At 44.2% G+C, this 18,443-nt stretch overlaps 1 protein-coding gene across 1 annotated transcript in view; it reads left to right on the plus strand.

Annotated features, from left to right (window-relative positions):
• The window catches only part of DMD (dystrophin), a 2,615,032-nt gene that overhangs the window by 950,216 nt on the left and 1,646,373 nt on the right, over positions 1-18,443 (plus strand). Inside the window, exon 12 of the mRNA XM_030202363.1 lies at positions 17,968-18,118. Coding sequence (XP_030058223.1) covers positions 17,968-18,118 — 151 coding nt within the window. The remainder of the gene's footprint in view (positions 1-17,967; positions 18,119-18,443) is intronic.

Below are 18,443 nucleotides of genomic sequence, written 5' to 3' on the forward strand. Positions count from 1 at the left end.
GGGCTGGGGATCCCGGAACTCGGGAGGGAGACGGACGGACCCTGGAAACGGGAGACATTCGGACAAGACGCACCGGAGCACCTAGGTTGTAGAGGAGGAAAAAGGTGCATCTTATAGTCCAAATTTTTTTTTTCCTATTTCCCTCCTCTAAAACCTAGGTGCGTCTTATGGTCTGGTGCGTCTTATTGTCCAAAAAATACGGTACATATGAAAAGGAAATAGTGTAAGTAGAAAAAGGAATCCTTGGAGTCGAGCAACGATTATTATAATAAAAATAATAGCAAAATAAGCCGCCAGGTCTATGTAAAAGAAATCCCCCAAAACAGTAAGAGTTCAGAAGAAGGATTCGAGAAGGTGTCATGTTACCTCCTCCACAATATCATTCACAAAGCTGCTGAGTAGAGTCAGACCCAGAACTGATCTCCAAGGCATCCCACTAATCACCTTTTTTTTTAAAAGATAAATTAGTTCTTCCTGCCACGTCTAACTGCTGGAAACATTTTTCTTATTGACTAGTGTCTTTCTAGATTAATGGCTGTGATTGAGCCCAGGACTCTTCATTCCTGTGTGTATATCCCTATTTGTCATGGTTGTTTAATTAATTCAAGATATTTTTATTGCCAACTGAAGTGCAACAGCCTTGGTTTGCAAGTAAGAAGTTACTGTGTTTCTGCTTCCCTCTGGAGGTTAAGATGACAAAGGTCTTGAGGTTCCTCCACTATGCAAAAATAGTAATCCTCCCGTTTTATCTCGTTAAAATAATGTCTTAACTGACAAAACAATGAATGAACACAAGCAAATTGATAAGAAAAAGCAAAGCATGCATATGCATGAAAGCAGCCAGTGGCAGAGAAGCCTAATGGTTAGTGCAGCGGACTTTGATCCTGGGAAACTGAGTTCCATTCCCACTGCAGCTCCTTGTGACTCTGCGCAAGTCACTTAGTACATCGCTTTGAATGGAGTTGGAAAATACCACAGAAAAGTGGTATATCAAGTCCCATTTCACTTATGCAAAATTAATAACATAATTTGCATTAACAAACTGTTGCTCATGGAAAGATGATGCCACCTTTCCTTCCAAGGAGCATTAGGCCTGTAACGTACAGCTTGAGGTACCCAGAAACTGCCTTAAAAATTGGTCCAAGAGAGAATGGCTGGTTAGGGCTCTGCAACTACCAGTAACTGGGTTTTCCACTAGAGGGGGCTACCTTTGCTCTTCTTGGCCCTAGGAACTGATAGTGCCTCCACAGGCCATTTTATTCTGGCCTGGGATGCTCCAAAAAGCTGTTGTTCTTCTTGTCTTCAGGAGAGCCTCAAGGAGTACTGCTTAGAGAACACGGGAAGGAGAAGGTGCTTCATCCTGGGTGGCAATTACACCACTGACCACCAGTACCAGGGTTTCTCCACTAGAGGGCTATCTGACATCCGATAGAGGTTAAGACAACATCTCTGCAATATCAGGAATGGCTCTGCAGAAGACAAGCTGTATAACCAAAATGAATTCCTTAAATCTCCTCACAGCACTCTAAGAAGGCCACCATTTTCCTCCTCCCTTGAATTCATGGGGAACAGATTTTTTAATTCCCTTATTCTGATCCAGCTATCTCCACTCAGTGTGTGTGCATCATTTAACCCACGAGCTTTATTCCCTTTACTGAATTAACTCCCTTGAAATGTGTAGAAATACTCCCAGCAGTCTGTCTTGTCTGCTCCTATTTGCATGCAGGCAGAGCCGTGGGGCCCATCCCCCTCCTGCAATGTAACAATGTTCAATCAGTCACATTCCTGTGCATTTCTACCAAGGCAAGCAAAAACTGGCAAGTTCACCTCCGTTTTAAAAGCACTTTACCAAGATCTCTCTTCTTATTCTCAATAAACCCACCCACAAAGGAAGGTATCCCGAGGTAGCTAATTTTAGCATTTCTTACAGTAATATAGTACACAATATTGCCATTTAACATATGCTAAGGGACACACAACACGTTATGACTGTAACACATCTCAATAACAACTTTCTTTGTGTGATGCTTCTATCGGAAAGACTCTTGTACTCTGTAAAAACACCATTTCACATACAATAACACATACATTCTTGATTTTGTTCAAGTTCACCAAAGATTTGTTTGTTTGTTTTTATTGTTTTAAATCTAGGGTTTGTGTTTTTCATTTTCTTGTTTTCTGTTGTTTTAGCATGTCAAAATAACAAATACAAAAAAATAATAAAATCTCATTTTGTTTTATTCTCTGATAAAAAGTATTACGCATTTTCTTATTTCCCTAGTCTGGAAAGTTCTGGAAACACATAATTAAAACACTTAAATACGGAGGGAATGACATTATCAAGTGTCAGCAATTTGTTTCAAACATGTAATATGGCTCCGGTTACCCAGCACAGATAATGAGCAAAGTATACGGTGTTCAATATTACTCTATTACAAAAAGAACCCGAATTATAGCTACGTCATGCAAGGTTCCACGTTAGGAGTTACGGACCAAGAAAGGGATCTGGGTGTCGTCGTCGATAATACGCTGAAACCTTCTGCTCAGTGTGCTGCTGCGGCTAGGAAAGCGAATAGAATGTTGGGTATTATTAGGAAAGGTATGGAAAACAGGTGTGAGGATGTTATAATGCCGTTGTATCGCTCCATGGTGCGACCGCACCTTGAGTATTGTGTTCAATTCTGGTCGCTGCATCTCAAGAAAGATATAGTAGAATTGGAAAAGGTGCAGCGAAGGGCGACTAAAATGATAGCGGGGATGGGACGACTTCCCTATGAAGAAAGACTAAGGAGGCTAGGGCTATTCAGCTTGGAGAAGAGACGGCTGAGGGGAGACATGATAGAGGTATATAAAATAATGAGTGGAGTGGAACAGGTGGATGTGAAGCGTCTGTTCACGCTTTCCAAAAATACTAGGACTAGGGGGCATGCGATTAAACTACAGTGTAGTAAATTTAAAACAAATCGTAGAAAATTTTTCTTCACCCAACGTGTAATTAAACTCTGGAATTCATTGCCGGAAAATGTGGTGAAGGCGGTTAGCTTAGCAGAGTTTAAAAAGGGGTTGGACGGTTTCCTAAAGGACAAGTCCATAAACCGCTACTAAACGGACTTGGAAAAATCCAAAATCCCAGGAATAAAATGTATAGAATGTTTGTACGTTTGGGAAGCTTGCCAGGTGCCCTTGGCCTGGATTGGCCGCTGTCGTGGACAGGATGCTGGGCTCGATGGACCCTTGGTCTTTTCCCAGTATGGCATTACTTATGTACTTATGCTCTGAGATTGTGTAAATCCAGCTACTCTGTTAGCAGTGGCGTAGCCAGAGCTAGTATTTTGGATGGCCCCAGAGCTAAGTCCACGGCACGGTAGTCCACAGCACCCCCCCTCCTCCCAGAGATATTTTATAAATTATAGATTTTTTCACCTACCCTACATCAACATCTCTCCTCCTCTGCAGCATCCTGGCATGTGCCCACCTATCAGTGAACCCCGTCCCTCCCTGGTGTACCTTACAGGTGTCCCCAGCTTCTGCAGTAATTCACTTATTGCTGTCTGTACCAATCCTGCAGGCTTCCATTGGCCGGGTCCTGCCAGACAGGAAATGATGAAAGCGAGGGCGGGTCCCGGTCGATTGAATCCTGTAGGGCTGGTGCAGGCAGCAATAATTGAATCGCTGCAGGTGCTGGGGATGCCTTTAAGGTATACCAGGGAGGGACGGAGTTCAGTGACGGGTGGTCAGATGCCAGGACACCAAGGAGGAGAGATGTTGATGTGGGGTGCAACAACATCTCCCCGAAAAGGGGGGTAAAGGTTTACACTTGTGGAATGATGTGCCTGCACCTACCTGTATATCAGGTGAGTAATGTTCAGAAAGCCCCTTGACCAATGTGAATAGCCATTTACAAAGGGAAGTGGCTTTTGAAGATTGCCCTTACAATGCCTGTTCTCCCCCCCCCCCCCCCCCCCCCATCCCCGGCAGCCTTACACTAGTTTTATAGCGTGTCTTTACTGTTGTTCTAAGGATTTTCACTGCTGTAGTCACTCACTGCAAAGATATATGAGCAGTGCATCATGTGAAATGTAGTCTCACGTCTACCGCAGCCTCCCTTGCTTATATGTATAAAGTCTGTTACTAGTGGTCTATTCTCCTGCAAAGATCTCCTTCCTTTGTCAGCCAGGCTTGGCTCCTTTGTTCCTTTGTCTACCTATAGTCATTTCCTGATTAGCCCTACTACCTCTGTCCTGATGGGTCAACTAGAGTATGACCTTTCTCTCCAATCAAGGACTGCCCTGTACGACCACCTCTACTTCCTGGTCTCCAGCTCTGTCCCTATTGGTCCCTTTACCTCACCCTTCCTGGGCTTGTGTGTGCCTTTTCTTGACCTCTCTGTCTCTACAAATTGGATATGCGCCATCTTGTCCAGATGCACATGTTCCTGCTCCCCTGAAGAAAACCTATCTTTTTACCTCATTCATTCGTTCTCTCATGATATCGCACAGACCCAGCACCCCATCTCCGAACTTCTTTCATCTCCCTGATCACTCTCCCACCACTCCAAGAAAGCTCTCTTTCTTCAGAATTCCATACCCACCCCATGATACAGCTCTCAGGACCACAATGCCTCTTGGGGCAACAACTTCTGAAGATCTACAAACTTTATTTATTTATTTTATTGCATTTGTATCCCACATTCCCCCACCTATTTGCAGGCTCAATGTGGCTTACATAGATTTGTTAACATTGTCATTTCATGATATCAGATACAGTTAGTAATGTGTAGCGATCAAGGAAGGGAAGAGAGTGATTAGGGTAGTATAGAGGTGGGCGTTCATAATTGAGTGGGTTGGTGAGGTGACCTAGTGAAGCTATTGGTTCTCATTGTAAGCCTTGTTGGAGAATGTCCTCAGAGATTTTCGAAAGATAGTTGTTTCGTTGATTGCTTTCAAGTCTGTAGGTAATGCATTCCATAACTGCGGGCTCATGTAAGAGAAGGTAGTGGCGTGCATCAGCTTGTATTTAAGTCCTTTGCAGCTGGGGTAGTGCAAGCTGAGAAATTTGCGGGATGATCTTGTGGTGTTTCTGGAAGGTAGGTCCACCAGGTTTAGCATGTAGATTGGGGCGTCTGCATGAATGATTTTGTGTACAATCGTGCAGATCTTGAACGCAATGCGTTCCTTAAGTGGAAGCCAGTGGAGTTTCTCTCTTAGGGATTTTGCACTTTCCTATTTAGTTTTTCCAAATATGAGTCTGGCGGCCGTATTCTGGGCAGTTTGGAGTTTTTTGATTGGCTGTTCTTTGCACCCGGCGTACAGTGCATTGCAGTAGTCCAGATGACTTATTACCATTGATTGTACCAGGGTACGGAAGATGTATCTCAGGAAGAAAGGTTTTACTCTTTTGAGTTTCCACATGGAGGAGAACATCTTTTTCGTCGTGTTTTTCACGTGGGTATCAAGAGTGAGGTTTCAATCAATAGTGACTCCAAGAATTTTCAAGTTTTGTGAGACCGGAAGGGAGCAGTATGGTGTGATTATGGTGGTGAAGTTTTTTGTGTTATGTTGTGAGGTGAGTACAAGGCATTGTGTTTTTTCTGCGTTAAGTTTTAGTTGGAATGCATCTGCCCAGGTGTGCATTATTTGGAGGCTTTGGTTGATCTCGTTGGTGATTTCATTTAGGTCATGTGTGAAAGGGGTGTAAATTGTGACGTCATCTGCATAAATGTAGGGGTTGAGGTTTTGATTGGCTAGTAGTTTGGCTAGAGGTATCATCATTAGGTTGAATAGTGTTGGTGAGAGAGGGGATCCCTGGGGGACTCCACACTCAGGTAAATGAGCTACATTTATTCAATAAAGTAAATTTCAGAAAATAGGTTTTAGGTGTGTTCTGGTGTGCGGAGGTTATACTTCTTGGATATTAAAGCTTTAAAGATATTATGCTTTAAGAGGCCTTGACAATGCCTAACTAGTACCTGCGACTACTCGAAATATACATTTCACCACAACCCAAAGAGATTACTAGAAATACAGCAGAACTTTGAATGGTTAGAGACAGAATCAACATGAGTACTGTTGCTTGAGACCATCTGGATTAATTGAGACACCTAAAACAGCAGTGGACGGCTCCAAGGGACCCCCTCTGGCTATGTTCTTAACTTTCCTAAATTAAACTCAGTGGAATTATCCATTGTGGGACAGAGATAGTTGGCCTTGAGGCAGTGTTTGAGGGGTGGAATACTTTTTGATCTCTATTAATAATTTAGACAATCTGAAGACTGCCACTCATATCAATTTTTTTTCTCATTTTAACCATATAGGGCAAGATTCTGTATATCACTCCTAAACAATCAGCACCAAAAAATATGCCTAGGTAGGGTTACCATATTTTGTCCCCCAAAAAGGAGGACACACGCCCCGCCCCGCCCCACCCCCACCACACACCCCACCCCGCCCCCTGTCACACCCTCACTCCGCCCCCTGTCACATTTTCCCCTCCCCCTGTCACATACCCCGTTGCCCCCCTCCCCTTACTACTGCCCTGGTGGTCTAGTGACCTCTTCGGGGCAGGAAAGAGCCCCCTTTTTCCTGCCCGGAGCGCTGCCCTGCATGCATCTTTCCTGTTGCTGGTCCTAAATATGTCTGGGTAAATCCAGGCATATGGTAACCCTATGCCTAGGTGTATTCTATAACCCACACCAGGATGTAAGCGTGGTTTATAGAATATGCCTAAATCTAGGCATAGTTTATAGAATACACCCAACCCCCATTTTCTTTGATTGTATTTAGTCACGGCCGTTTGCACCAATGAAAACCTGGTGTAAAAGCCACCGCCTAAATTGCACGCAGAACGAGCATATTCTATAACAGTGCTTATAAAATCTAGGAACGTCCATGGCCACTTCCCCTTTTCAGATCTGTGTCTTAGAATTTATGCACATCACTTTACACTTAGACATTTGTGCGCGTAAATTCTAATTAATGCCAATTAGTGTTAATAATTGCTGGTTAAGTTCAATTATCAGTGCTGATTGGCTTGCTAAGCTAATTAAGTTGCACATGCAACTCGGGTCGCACTATATAGAACCCGGGGGATATTGGCTTACGGACCCCAACCACAAAACAAGACGGCTGATGTTCTATCCAGGAAAGGTGACGGGAACAAAGACAGATAATGTAGAACCAGTTCTAATACCACCGAAATTTTACAGTGAGCACCGGAACCACATATCTGATGACAAGAATTAGAGAGGAGGCAGGAGATTGTAAGCTCTCTTGAGCAGGGACTGTCCTTCCCAATGTTTAAACTTGTACAGCGCTGCTGCGTAACCCTGGCAGCGCTATAGAAATGCTAAGTAGTAGTAGTAGCAAGTGATATTTCAGGGGTCCAAAATGAAAATAGGGAAGGGGGCTATCAGGGCATAACCAATGCCTAGATCATAATGGCGCAATTCACGTTCCTGGAGTAAACTTACAGCTGGAGATTTGAAAACGTGCCACGACTTGCAGCCCATTTTATGGTGTGAAGGGCAATCATGATGAGTAGTCAAGTAATCTGCTGGTCCAGAAGGAATGCAGAATTATGAATTTATATCAGGTCGTACACGACTGTGTGTCAGAATAACAAGACTGTTTTTCAAATCTCTATTTTTATTGCTGTTTTAAGCAAACTACACAGACTTCTAGTTTTCGTGCTAGCCCCAGCAATGTCATGGACATGGGTACGCATGGACTTTATTGCGAATTATCATCATCTCAAGTTTTCTACATGATTGATCCCACTCCTGGTAGAGTCTTCATCTTAAATGATGCACTTTATTCCAGCAAAAGGACTCCTTTAAGCCTTTAAAATGACAAAACAGATAGTATCTGATTGAGTAATCTAATTCACATCACACTTGTGACACGAATTAATCAGAGTCCTGGAAACACAGTTACATCTGTCATCAGCTTTCCACTCGCAGATGAACTGATCAGGCGGAGCGGGTAAGTCAGCACTAAAGCTTCCCTCAGTTGTTACCGTCACATCAACGAGAGTGATTGGATCTCATTGTTACAATTGACAGTTTGCACTCATCAACACAGGAGACCCCTGTTAGGGTTAACTATGGTTTTAGTCTATATTTCTATCCAACAGAGCTATCGTCCTGGCCGCACTGGATAAGGTCAGGAGAGACAGGTTCAAATAAGAAAGAATCCAGAAGGAATAAAGAGTAACAAGTCCTGGAAGATTGTCCATGGAGAGCAGCCCACATGTTTTAGATGGGACATAAAGTATTGGCCTTAACCCAGCACGTAACTATTTGAGGATAAAAGGCAAAACCATGTCATAGGTTTCTGTAAGCCTTCATTATAGAGAAACAAATAAGTCCAATAACTTTCAACGTACAGCTCCCATCAACAGTTCAGATTCACTCAGGATTCCACATCGCCTCCTTGAAGCAATACCGTTGACATCCATGCCAAGGTTAAAGAAACACCCTACTCCCCTCCCAATTTAGTTGATGGACAAGAGCCTATTGTGAAGCAAATTCTGGATGCCAGCGGAGTTTACAAAACATTTGGACGGCTTCTTAAAGGAAAAGTCCATAGACCGTTATTAAATGGAGTTGGGGAAAATCCACTATTTCTAGGATAAGCAGTATAAACTGTTTTGTACATTTTTGGGACCTTGCCGGGTATTTGTGACCAGGATTGGCCACTGTTGGAAACAGGATGCTGGGCTCGATGGATCTTTGGTCTTTCCCAGTATGGCAATACTTATGTACTTATGCCAGAGAGGACATGAAATGAGATTGAAGGGGGGCAGACTCAAAAAAGATGTCAGGAAGTATTTTTTCACGGAGAGGGTGGTGGATGCTTGGAATGCCCTCCCGCGGGAGGTGGTGGAGAAAAACGGTAACGGAATTCAAACATGCGTGGGATATGCATAAAGGAATCCTGTGCAGTAGGGATGGATCCTCAGAAGCTTAGCCAAAATTGGGTGGCGGAGCAGGTGGGGGGAAGAGGGGTTGGTGGTTGGGGGGCGAAGATAGTGGAGGGCAGACTTATACGGTCTGTGCCAGAGCCGGTGATGGGAGGCGGGACTGGTGGTTGGGAGGCGGGGAATCCTGCTGGGCAGACTTGTACGGTCTGTGCCCTGAATAAGGCAGGTACAAATCAAGGTAAGGTATACACATATGAGTTTATCTTGTTGGGCAGACTGGATGGACCGTGCAGGTCTTTTTCTGCCGTCATCTACTATGTTACTATGTTATGCCAGTGAGCCACATAAAGCTACTCTGTTATGTAAAGACTGTGGCAAGGTGGAGGGGGGAAGAGAAGGCAGGATATCACCTAAAAGACTGAACCTGGAAACAGGGCAAAATGTTCATGCAGAGACTCTGAAAAGGAGTTTATATATGAGAGATAACCCATGAGTCAGCTCCAGTGAAAGGAAGGAAATAGGACATCCCAACAGAGATACTCTGGGGCTGTTGGGAATAAGACGGAGATACTAGGGGTGTACGGCCCCAAAAATGTTTCATTTGTTTAGTTCCCCTCATCATTTACAGGAATCGTTGTTTTATTTTGTTTCAACTAGAAACTCAACTTAAAATTCTTGGGGTTACATTTGACGAGCCTCTTACATTTCAGTCACACATTGTACTACCGACAATTAAGGTTATGTTTATATTCTGTGGAGGCTGAGAAGGGTTATATCCTGTTTCAGATTCTCGGCTTTTAGATTGGTTGATCAGGCTTTAGCCCTGTCCCGTATTGATTATTGTAAAAATAGCTATGTTAGATTGATTAAAAAAAAACAAAACTTCAAAACACTGCAAAATACAGCTGCACATTTGATTTGTAGTTTGACTAGAAATGAATCAGCTACTCCACTCCTGATGGCTTCCAGTGAAGGCCCGAATTATTTTGAAGTTGTGCACTATGAGTTTTCTCTACCTTTATGGTTTTTCGCTGTTATATTTGGCACATCTAATTCATTTAGCATTTCGAAGGGCAACCTTCGAAAGCTAATCAAGAAATGTATTAAGTTATGTCCAATAAAAAAGGTATCATCTTATTGTCTTTTCCATGTTTTATTTTGTTTGATTTCTATAGATTCTACATGGAATGTTGCTATTCCACTAGCAACATTCCATGTAGAAGTCGGCCCTTGTAGATCACCAATGTGGCCGCGCAGGCTTCTGCTTCTGTGAGTCTGACGTCCTGCACGTCAGACTCACAGAAACAGAAGCCTGCGCAGCCTTCTACATGGAATGTTGCTAGTGGAATAGCAACATTCCATGTAGAATCTCCAATAATAGCAACATTCCATGTAGAATCTCCAAAAGTAGCAACATTCCATGTAGAATGTCCAATAGTATCTATTTTACTGTCATAGTAATGCTTGAATGTTTTCACTTATATACACTATCAGCCAGCACATTTGCTTATTTCCGATCTGAGGAAGAAGGGCAACCTTCGAAAGCTAATCAAGAAATGTATTAAGTTATGTCCAATAAAAAAGGTATCATCTTATTTTCTTTTCCATGTTTTATTTTGTTTGATTTCTATTGATAACCTTAAGAGTGGACTAACACGGCTACCACACTCCTCTATTTAGCATTTAGAAACTCGGCCTTAAAAGATAGATTGTCCCTGCTTTCAAGACCTCCAAACCAAAGAAAGCCATTTACAAAACTAGTTTCAATGGTATATTTTCCCATCGGTGCCCTCGATGGTGGAATTTGCTGCCATTAAAGATTCACCATATTCCTTATTATTCCTCTTTTCGAAGGACACTGAAAACTCATCTGTATGAATTGTTTTACGAGCTGTCACAACATTTCATCATTTTGCCTATTTTCTGTACTTTTTTATTTTTAATTCTGTATGTTCCCGGGGTTTGCCCGGTTTCCTGAGGATTGTAAAGTGCATGGAACTCTAATGGGACCTTGCGGGGTAGAAGCGCCCTAATTTATAACGCTGGGCACTCAAATCCCACAGTGCACAACTGAAAAGGGGGCATGGTGGGAGGGGGCCAGAGCCCGAGGTTGGGGGCACATTTTGAGTGCTGCCTCGCCTCCCGCCTCACCCCCATCGCCTCACCTCATCTCCTTGCCGCTTCCCCCGCTAAAACAAATACCTTTGCTGGCGGGGAACCCCAACCCCCGCCAGCAAAAGCCTTCTTCAGCGCCAGTCTCCAGCGCAGCCAAGTTCGCTGCCCTGCTTTTCTTTCTTTTTGCTCCTCCTGTGCACGCTGACGCTTTTCTCAGTAAAGGAGCCGTCAGTATGCGCAGGCGCACCAAGAAGAGCAGGGCAGTGAATGCAGCTGCGCTGGAGACCGGTGCTGAAGAAGACTTCGGCTGGCGGGTATTGGGGACCCCTGCCAGCCAAACCAGGGACCTGGATGAAATTTGCAGGGGCCCAGGCCCCCGTGCCCCCCCCCGTAGTTACGCCCCTGATGGCCACAGGAGGGGCATGAGCACTTCACGGGCATTCCAAAAAGTTGCGTGCAGTGATATAGAATATTTTTTTTTTGTTACATTTGTATCCCGCGCTTTCCCACTCATGGCAGGCTCAATGCGGCTTACATGGGGCAATGGAGGGTTAAGTGACTTGCCCAGAGTCACAAGGAGCTGCCTGTGCCTGAAGTGGGAATCGAAATCAGTTCCTCAGTTCCTCAGGACCAAAGTCCACCACCCTAAGCACTAGGCCACTCCTCCACATTTTCCCACCTTTTTGCAGGCTCAATGTGGCTTACATATAACGGCGTTAGCCGATTCCGGTCGTAACAATTACATGGTATAAATGAATACAAAGTGATATTGTAGTAGAATGAGGTACATGTATGGTAGGTACAATTAGGGGAAACTTAGGGAGGGAAAGGGGGTTTCCATGCCCAACTTGGTTTCAGCAGGTTTAAGTCTGACGTCTGGAGTTGGGCGTGGGCACACACCCTTTATAGAATAATGTGTAGCACTGATCTATTCTGGCACCCATTTTTGACTTCCCTTTGAGGGCAATTCTATAACTGGGTGCCGTAAGGTAGGGGGCACTAACACTGAGCACCAATTCTTTAATGGCGTCTACGCATCAAGATGATGGTATAGAATATTAACATAAATTGGCAAAGGTACTCCTAAAGTTAGCCACAAAGGGGACAATATTCAGACTGTTAGAGGCAGCCCAGCTTACTCCTGAGGTTCGCAGCGAACCCATAAATTCAAATGCCGTATTCAATGACCAACACTGAATTTCCGGGGGGGTATTTATACAAGTCTATCTGGCCGGTAAACTTAGCCACTCAGCCGATGACTATTGGCAATAACTGGCTGACCGGCTAGCTACCAAGCACTAATATTCAGTTGAGATAGCCATCCATCTCACGCTGAATTTTAGGGCTTAGCTGGTTAAGGCTACTTAACCGGCCAGGAGCCATCCCTGGTTGGTTAATTAGTGCTGAATATCAGGCGAAAAACTTCCCACCGGTTCAAAAGAAGGTGTAATTGTTCATGGCCTCAATGTCCCATGATCTGCGCATAACATATAATTATTAGTAACGGATTGTAAACCACTTAGATATGAACTTTTGATAGGCGGTATATCAGGCAATGAAGAACTTGAACTGTAGAATCCTATAAATCTCATAAGCATATTGAAGACACTCCCATGCCTCTTCTATCTGCCCACATATACATCCCCTTGCAGATATGCACTAATGCGTTTACATGCTACTGTATAGAATAATGCATAGTGCTCATGCATGCATTTAACAGGCAAGACTACATGCATGCAGTTATCAAATTGCCTTAACATTCATAAGTACATAAGTATTGCCATACTGGGACAGACCAAAGGTCCATCAAGCCCAGCATCCTGTTTCCAACAGTGGCCAATCCAGGTCAGAAATACCTGGCAAGATCCCAAAAAAAGTATAAAAGATTTTGTGCTGCTTATCCCAGAAATATTTTCCCCAAATCCAATTTAATAATGGTCTATGGACTTTTCCTTTAGGAAGATGCCCAAACCTTTTTTTAAACTCTGCTAAGCTAACCGCCTTTACCACATTTTCTGGCAACAAATTCCAGAGTTCAATTACACGTTGAGTGTAGAAAAATTTTCTCTAATTCATTTTAGCGGGAAACTTAGGGGCCCTTCTACTAAGCCGCGAAAGTGCCTATGTCCGCCCAATGCGCGTCAGTTCTGAGTTACCACCTGGCTACTACGTGGCCCGGGTGGTAATTTCATTTTTTATGCACGTCCACTACGCGCATCAGAATATATTTTTATTTTCTGGCATGTGGGTGGTAATCGACATTTGAACACGCATTGACCATTACCGCCTGGCTAACGCGTGAGACCTTACTGCTAAGTCAACGGCTGGCGGTAAGGTCTCAGACCCAAAATGGACGTGCGCCAATTTTCACTTTGCTGCACATCCATTTTCGCCCCCCCCCCCCCTAAAAGGCATTTTTTTTACAGGTGCGCTGAAAAATTATTCTGCGCGCGGCCAAAACACGTGCCTACACTTCCGCAGGCCATTTTTCAGCGCACCCAGTAAAAGAACCCCTTAGACTGTGAATCACCTGCAGATAGACATATCCCTGAATGGAATTTGCGTTGAGCCGCAACTGGGAAAAAAAAAGCATAAGCTACATCCCAGATCCCTTCCCTTCCCCTACAGCAGTGCTGGCTGCCTAGGCTTTCCCATGAGACTGTAACCTTCAATCACATACTGTGAGGTTCATTATCTGGCCTTGGTTTCTGCTGTTTGAAAGTCTGTGATAAGAGAGAAAGCTATTTAAAGTGTAAATGACTTGAAATGAAGTAAATGTACCTTAGGTGACGCTCTTTACCTGAGAGTCGCCGTCGACTAATGCATGCAAACCTTTCACGCAAGACCCGGTTCCATAAGTACGCCCTGTTTGATCATTTAGAGAACACTTCAGTGAACCAGCACTTCTAAGACCTTGAAAAGGTGAGGTGCGTTGAAGTATTTGCCTTTTAATTTAAATAAAAAGTGACAGCTTCTTTTTAACAGCAGAACATTTTTACGGGTATGCCTGGTGAACTGCTTAAAAAAAAACCACTGAAGGATATGTAAATGGCTAAGCTTTGTAGAGTCTATTAGTGGTTCAGAGAGGGAAAGAAGGAGAAACCCAGGCATGTCTGCGCACTGCTGGTCGGATATCTGGACATAATCACAGCACATCGATAACCATGTGGAGCTTTCTATATTTCTGTTGGGAAGTTTCAGGCGAGCGCTGCTTCCTGTAACTTGTCGATTGATCTTGAGGGCTATAAAAACCTACCAACCCATAAAAATGATGAATCGAAGGAAGGGCAGGTGCTGCCATGAAATGTATTTATTTGTTACATTTATATCTCACATTTTCCCACCTATTTGTAGGCTCAATGTGGCTTACATAGTACCGGAGAGGTGTTTGGAGACTCCGGTGTGAACAAATACAAAGTGTTGTTGTGGTAAGATCAAGTTCATGTGGCCCAGCCACACTAGGGAATCGGAGAACGGAAGAGTTGTGTTATGTCCATTACGTACTTTAGTTTTGTTGTGTTGCAGAGATCAGGCATTTACGTTGGATCGGTAGGGTATGCCTTTTTAAACAGGTTAGTTTAGGTGGTCGTTCGTCGTTTTCAAGGCTTTTGGTAATGCGTTCCACAGTTGTGTGCTTATGTAGGGAAAAACTGGACGCGTAAGTTGATTTGTATTTGAGTCCTTTGCAGCTTGGGTAGTGCAGATTTAGGTACGTTCGTGTTGATTCGGATGTGTTTCTAGTTGGTAGGTCGATCAGCTCTGTCATGTATCCAGGAGCTTCACCGTAGATAATTTTGTGAACCACCGTGCAGATTTTGAAAGCAATGCGTTCTTTGATTGGGAGCCAGTGTAGTTTTTCGCGGAGGGGTTAATGACATCCTTTATCTTGTGTTTCTGATTAGATCATTGTTTGACATCTCAGCCCAGCAAACTATCAGCTGTAATTGTCTTATTTATCATTTCTTATTCTAGTGCAGCTTTTTTCGTTTCATAGCTACCAGCCTTACTTCTCTTTCTCTAACTAAGGGGCCCTTTAACAAAGGCACGTGTGAGCCTATGTGCATACAGCATGCGCCAAATCGGCAGTACCGCCCGGATAGCACGTGAGCTTGGTGCTAATTCTGAATTAGGTGCGTGCCAAATCCCGCAGTAGAAAATAATTGTTTGTCTATCATAATTAGATTGTCTCTTTTGTGTTCAAGTGTACAGTGCTGCGTACGTCTAGTAGCACTATAGTAATGATAAGTAGTAGAATTTTGCTACTCTTTGGGATTCCGGAATCTTGCTACTCTTCTTTGATTCTGAACGAAATCTTGCTACTCTTTGTCCTTTTCCCTTATTTGTCCTGTTTGTCTGTCCTGATTCGATTGTAAGTTCTGTCGAGCAGGGACTGTCTCTTCATGTCCATTGTACAATGTTGCATACGTCTAGTAGCACTATAGAAATGATAAGTAGTAGAATTTTGCTACTCTTTGGGTTTCTGGAATCTTGTTATTCTTTTGGATTCTGCATGGAATCTTGCTACCCTTTGGGATTTTGGAATCTTGCTACTCTTTGGGATTCCGCATGGAATCTTGCTACTCTTTGGGATTGTGCATTGAATCTTGCTACTCTTTGGGATTCCGCATGGAATCTTGCTACTCTTTGGGATTGTGCATTGAATCTTGCTACCCTTTGGAATTCCGGAATCTTGCTACTCTTTCTCCTTATCCCTTATTTGTCCTGTTTGTCTGTCCTGATTAGATTGTAAGCTCTGTCGAGCAGGGACTGTCTCTTCATGTCCATTGTACAATGTTGCATACGTCTAGTAGCACTATAGAAATGATAAGTAGTAGAATTTTGCTACTCTTTGGGTTTCTGGAATCTTGTTATTCTTTGGGATTCTGCATGGAATCTTGCTACCCTTTGGGATTCTGGAATCTTGTTACTCTTTGGGATTCTGCATGGAATCTTGCTACCCTTTGGGATTTCGGAATCTTGCTACTCTTTGGGATTCCGCATGGAATCTTGCTACTCTTTGGGATTGTGCATGGAATCTTGCTACCCTTTGGAATTCTGGAATCTTGCTACTCTTTCTCCTTATCCCTTATTTGTCCTGTTTGTCTGTCCTGATTAGATTGTAAGCTCTGTCGAGCAGGGACTGTCTCTTCATGTCCAGTGTACAATGCTGCATACGTCTAGTAGTGCTATAGAAATGATAAGTAGTAGTAGTAACTTTGTGTGGTAACCCATAGCTGGTTAACTGCTGAAGACAGAGCCCGGCATTGAATATCTGGGAGAATGCTGGGCGCTACCAGCTCTATCGACCCTCCCCCATACCTAAATTTGGGTGATGCACTTACGCCTGGTGGTATAAATGCTACCAAGCAACTAATGGCAGTTCGGTACATAAATGACCCTATTCTATTACATAGCAGCACTGAAAATAACCATTTTGGCACCTGTAAACTCCCCACAAAATAAACTTCCACCTAAGCGTATTCTGTAAGCGGCGCCTATATTTAGACACGGTATGTAGAATACACTTAGTTGAAATCACAGCGCTTAAAACTACACACATCCGTTCACACCAAGGGAAATGTGGCGTAAATGCCAGCGCGTAGATTTAGGCGCATATTCCATAACATTTTGGAACGCCCATGAAATGCCTATAACCACACCCCTTTCTGGCTCCGCACATTAGAATTTAGGCATTCTACGTTACAGAATACGCTTAACGAGTTGTGCACGTAAATTCTAATTATTGCCAATTAGTGCTCCATCCAGTCTGCCCAACAAGACAACTCTTATGTGCTACTTTTTGTGTATACCCTACTTTGATTTGTTTGGTCTTTCCCAGTATGCCAATACTTATGTACTTATTGGTCCTAAAAATAAATGGACCAAGTGAAGCCTACAAAATGCTCCTCAGAGCCGGCTTTCTTTTTTCCATTATCAGCTGAAGCTGGACATGTCTTAACGCCCCCATCCTGCCTCCGTCCCGCCTCCCATACCCTTCTGAAACGCCCCCTTTAACTTTGGCCGGCTCTGCGATGGAAAGCAGTTGGAGCCGGCCAAAATCGGCTTCCATTATACCACTTTCGCCGGCTTCATGAGATGGCCGGCCATCTCCCGATTTGTTTCGGAAGATGGCCGGCGATCTCCTTTGAAAATAAGCTGGATAGTCAGCTAAGTGCTGAATATCAGCTCTAAATACCCGGAAATTCAATGCCACTGCCCAGACAATGCCTGGCATCGAATTTCCGGGTTTAGTGCCGGCGGCAGTCAGTAAAATGCTGATCGCCGCCGGCTGAATATCAGGCCCTATGGGGCCCTTGTACTAAAACGCGTAGGCTCCTACGTGCGTACATGTGTCAAATTAGAACTACCACCCGGCTACTGCGTGCCCTGGGCGGTAATTCTAATTTTGATGTACGTCCGATACGCGGGCGGTGAATGGCAGTGTACGTGCTGATGATTACCGCCCGGTTAACACCTGAGACCTTACCGCTATGTCAATGGGTGGCGGTAAGGTCTCAGGCCCAAAATGGACGTACGCTGATTTCTATTTTGCCGCACGTCCATTTTCAGCAAAAAAAAAAAAAAGGCCATTTTTGTAGGCGCGCTGAAAAATGGAACTGCGCCACATCCCTTACAGGCGCCTATATTACTTCAGCTGTCCATATGGTCCAGGTTCTCTAGCAGGATTTTGTCCGGTTTGGATCAAGGTCCAAATTTCCAAGTTTTTCCGCTCAGCTTGGCTCGCTGCACAGGTTCATGCTGACTTCCCAAAAACACAACTTACCTCTTTAAGGTGCATCTGGCCTTTTGTAGGTCTGACTTTAGAGAAGAGGCTCTAATTGCAACCGGAGAGCATGAAGAAACATAAAAGTGCCATGTCTTAAATGGCAAAGCAAGAAATGCAGTAACCGACGGCATTTCCTTGTTTTTCAGCTTACACAAAGCCCTGATGGATCTTCAGAATCAGCAGTTGAAGCAGTTAAGTGACTGGCTGTCCAAGACCGAGGAAAGGATAAACAGGATGGAGTCAGAACCTCTCGGCCCTGATCTAGAAGACATAAAGCGCCAAGTAGAAGAGCACAAGGTAAAAACATCATTGTCATGGCCGGGGGCGTAGCCAGACCTCGGTGGGAGGGGGGGTCCAGAGCCCAAGGTGGGGGAGCACATTTTAGCCCGCCTCCCCCAGCCGCTGACCCTCCCACGCCAATTTTGACACCCCACCACCACTGCCGCCGTCAGGTACCTTTGCTGGCGGGGGGGTCCCCAAACCCCGCCAGCCTTGGTCTTCTCCAGCACATTCACTGATTTGTGCTGTGAGTCCTGACATCCAGCACAGGCGGGGGGGGGGGGGGGGGGAGTGGTGGGTCGAAAGTAGAGGGGGGCCAGGACTAAATCTGTGGGGGCCCATG

The sequence above is a fragment of the Microcaecilia unicolor genome, chromosome 4 (assembly GCF_901765095.1).
Source record: "Microcaecilia unicolor chromosome 4, aMicUni1.1, whole genome shotgun sequence".
Classification (NCBI taxonomy): Eukaryota; Metazoa; Chordata; class Amphibia; order Gymnophiona; family Siphonopidae; genus Microcaecilia; species Microcaecilia unicolor.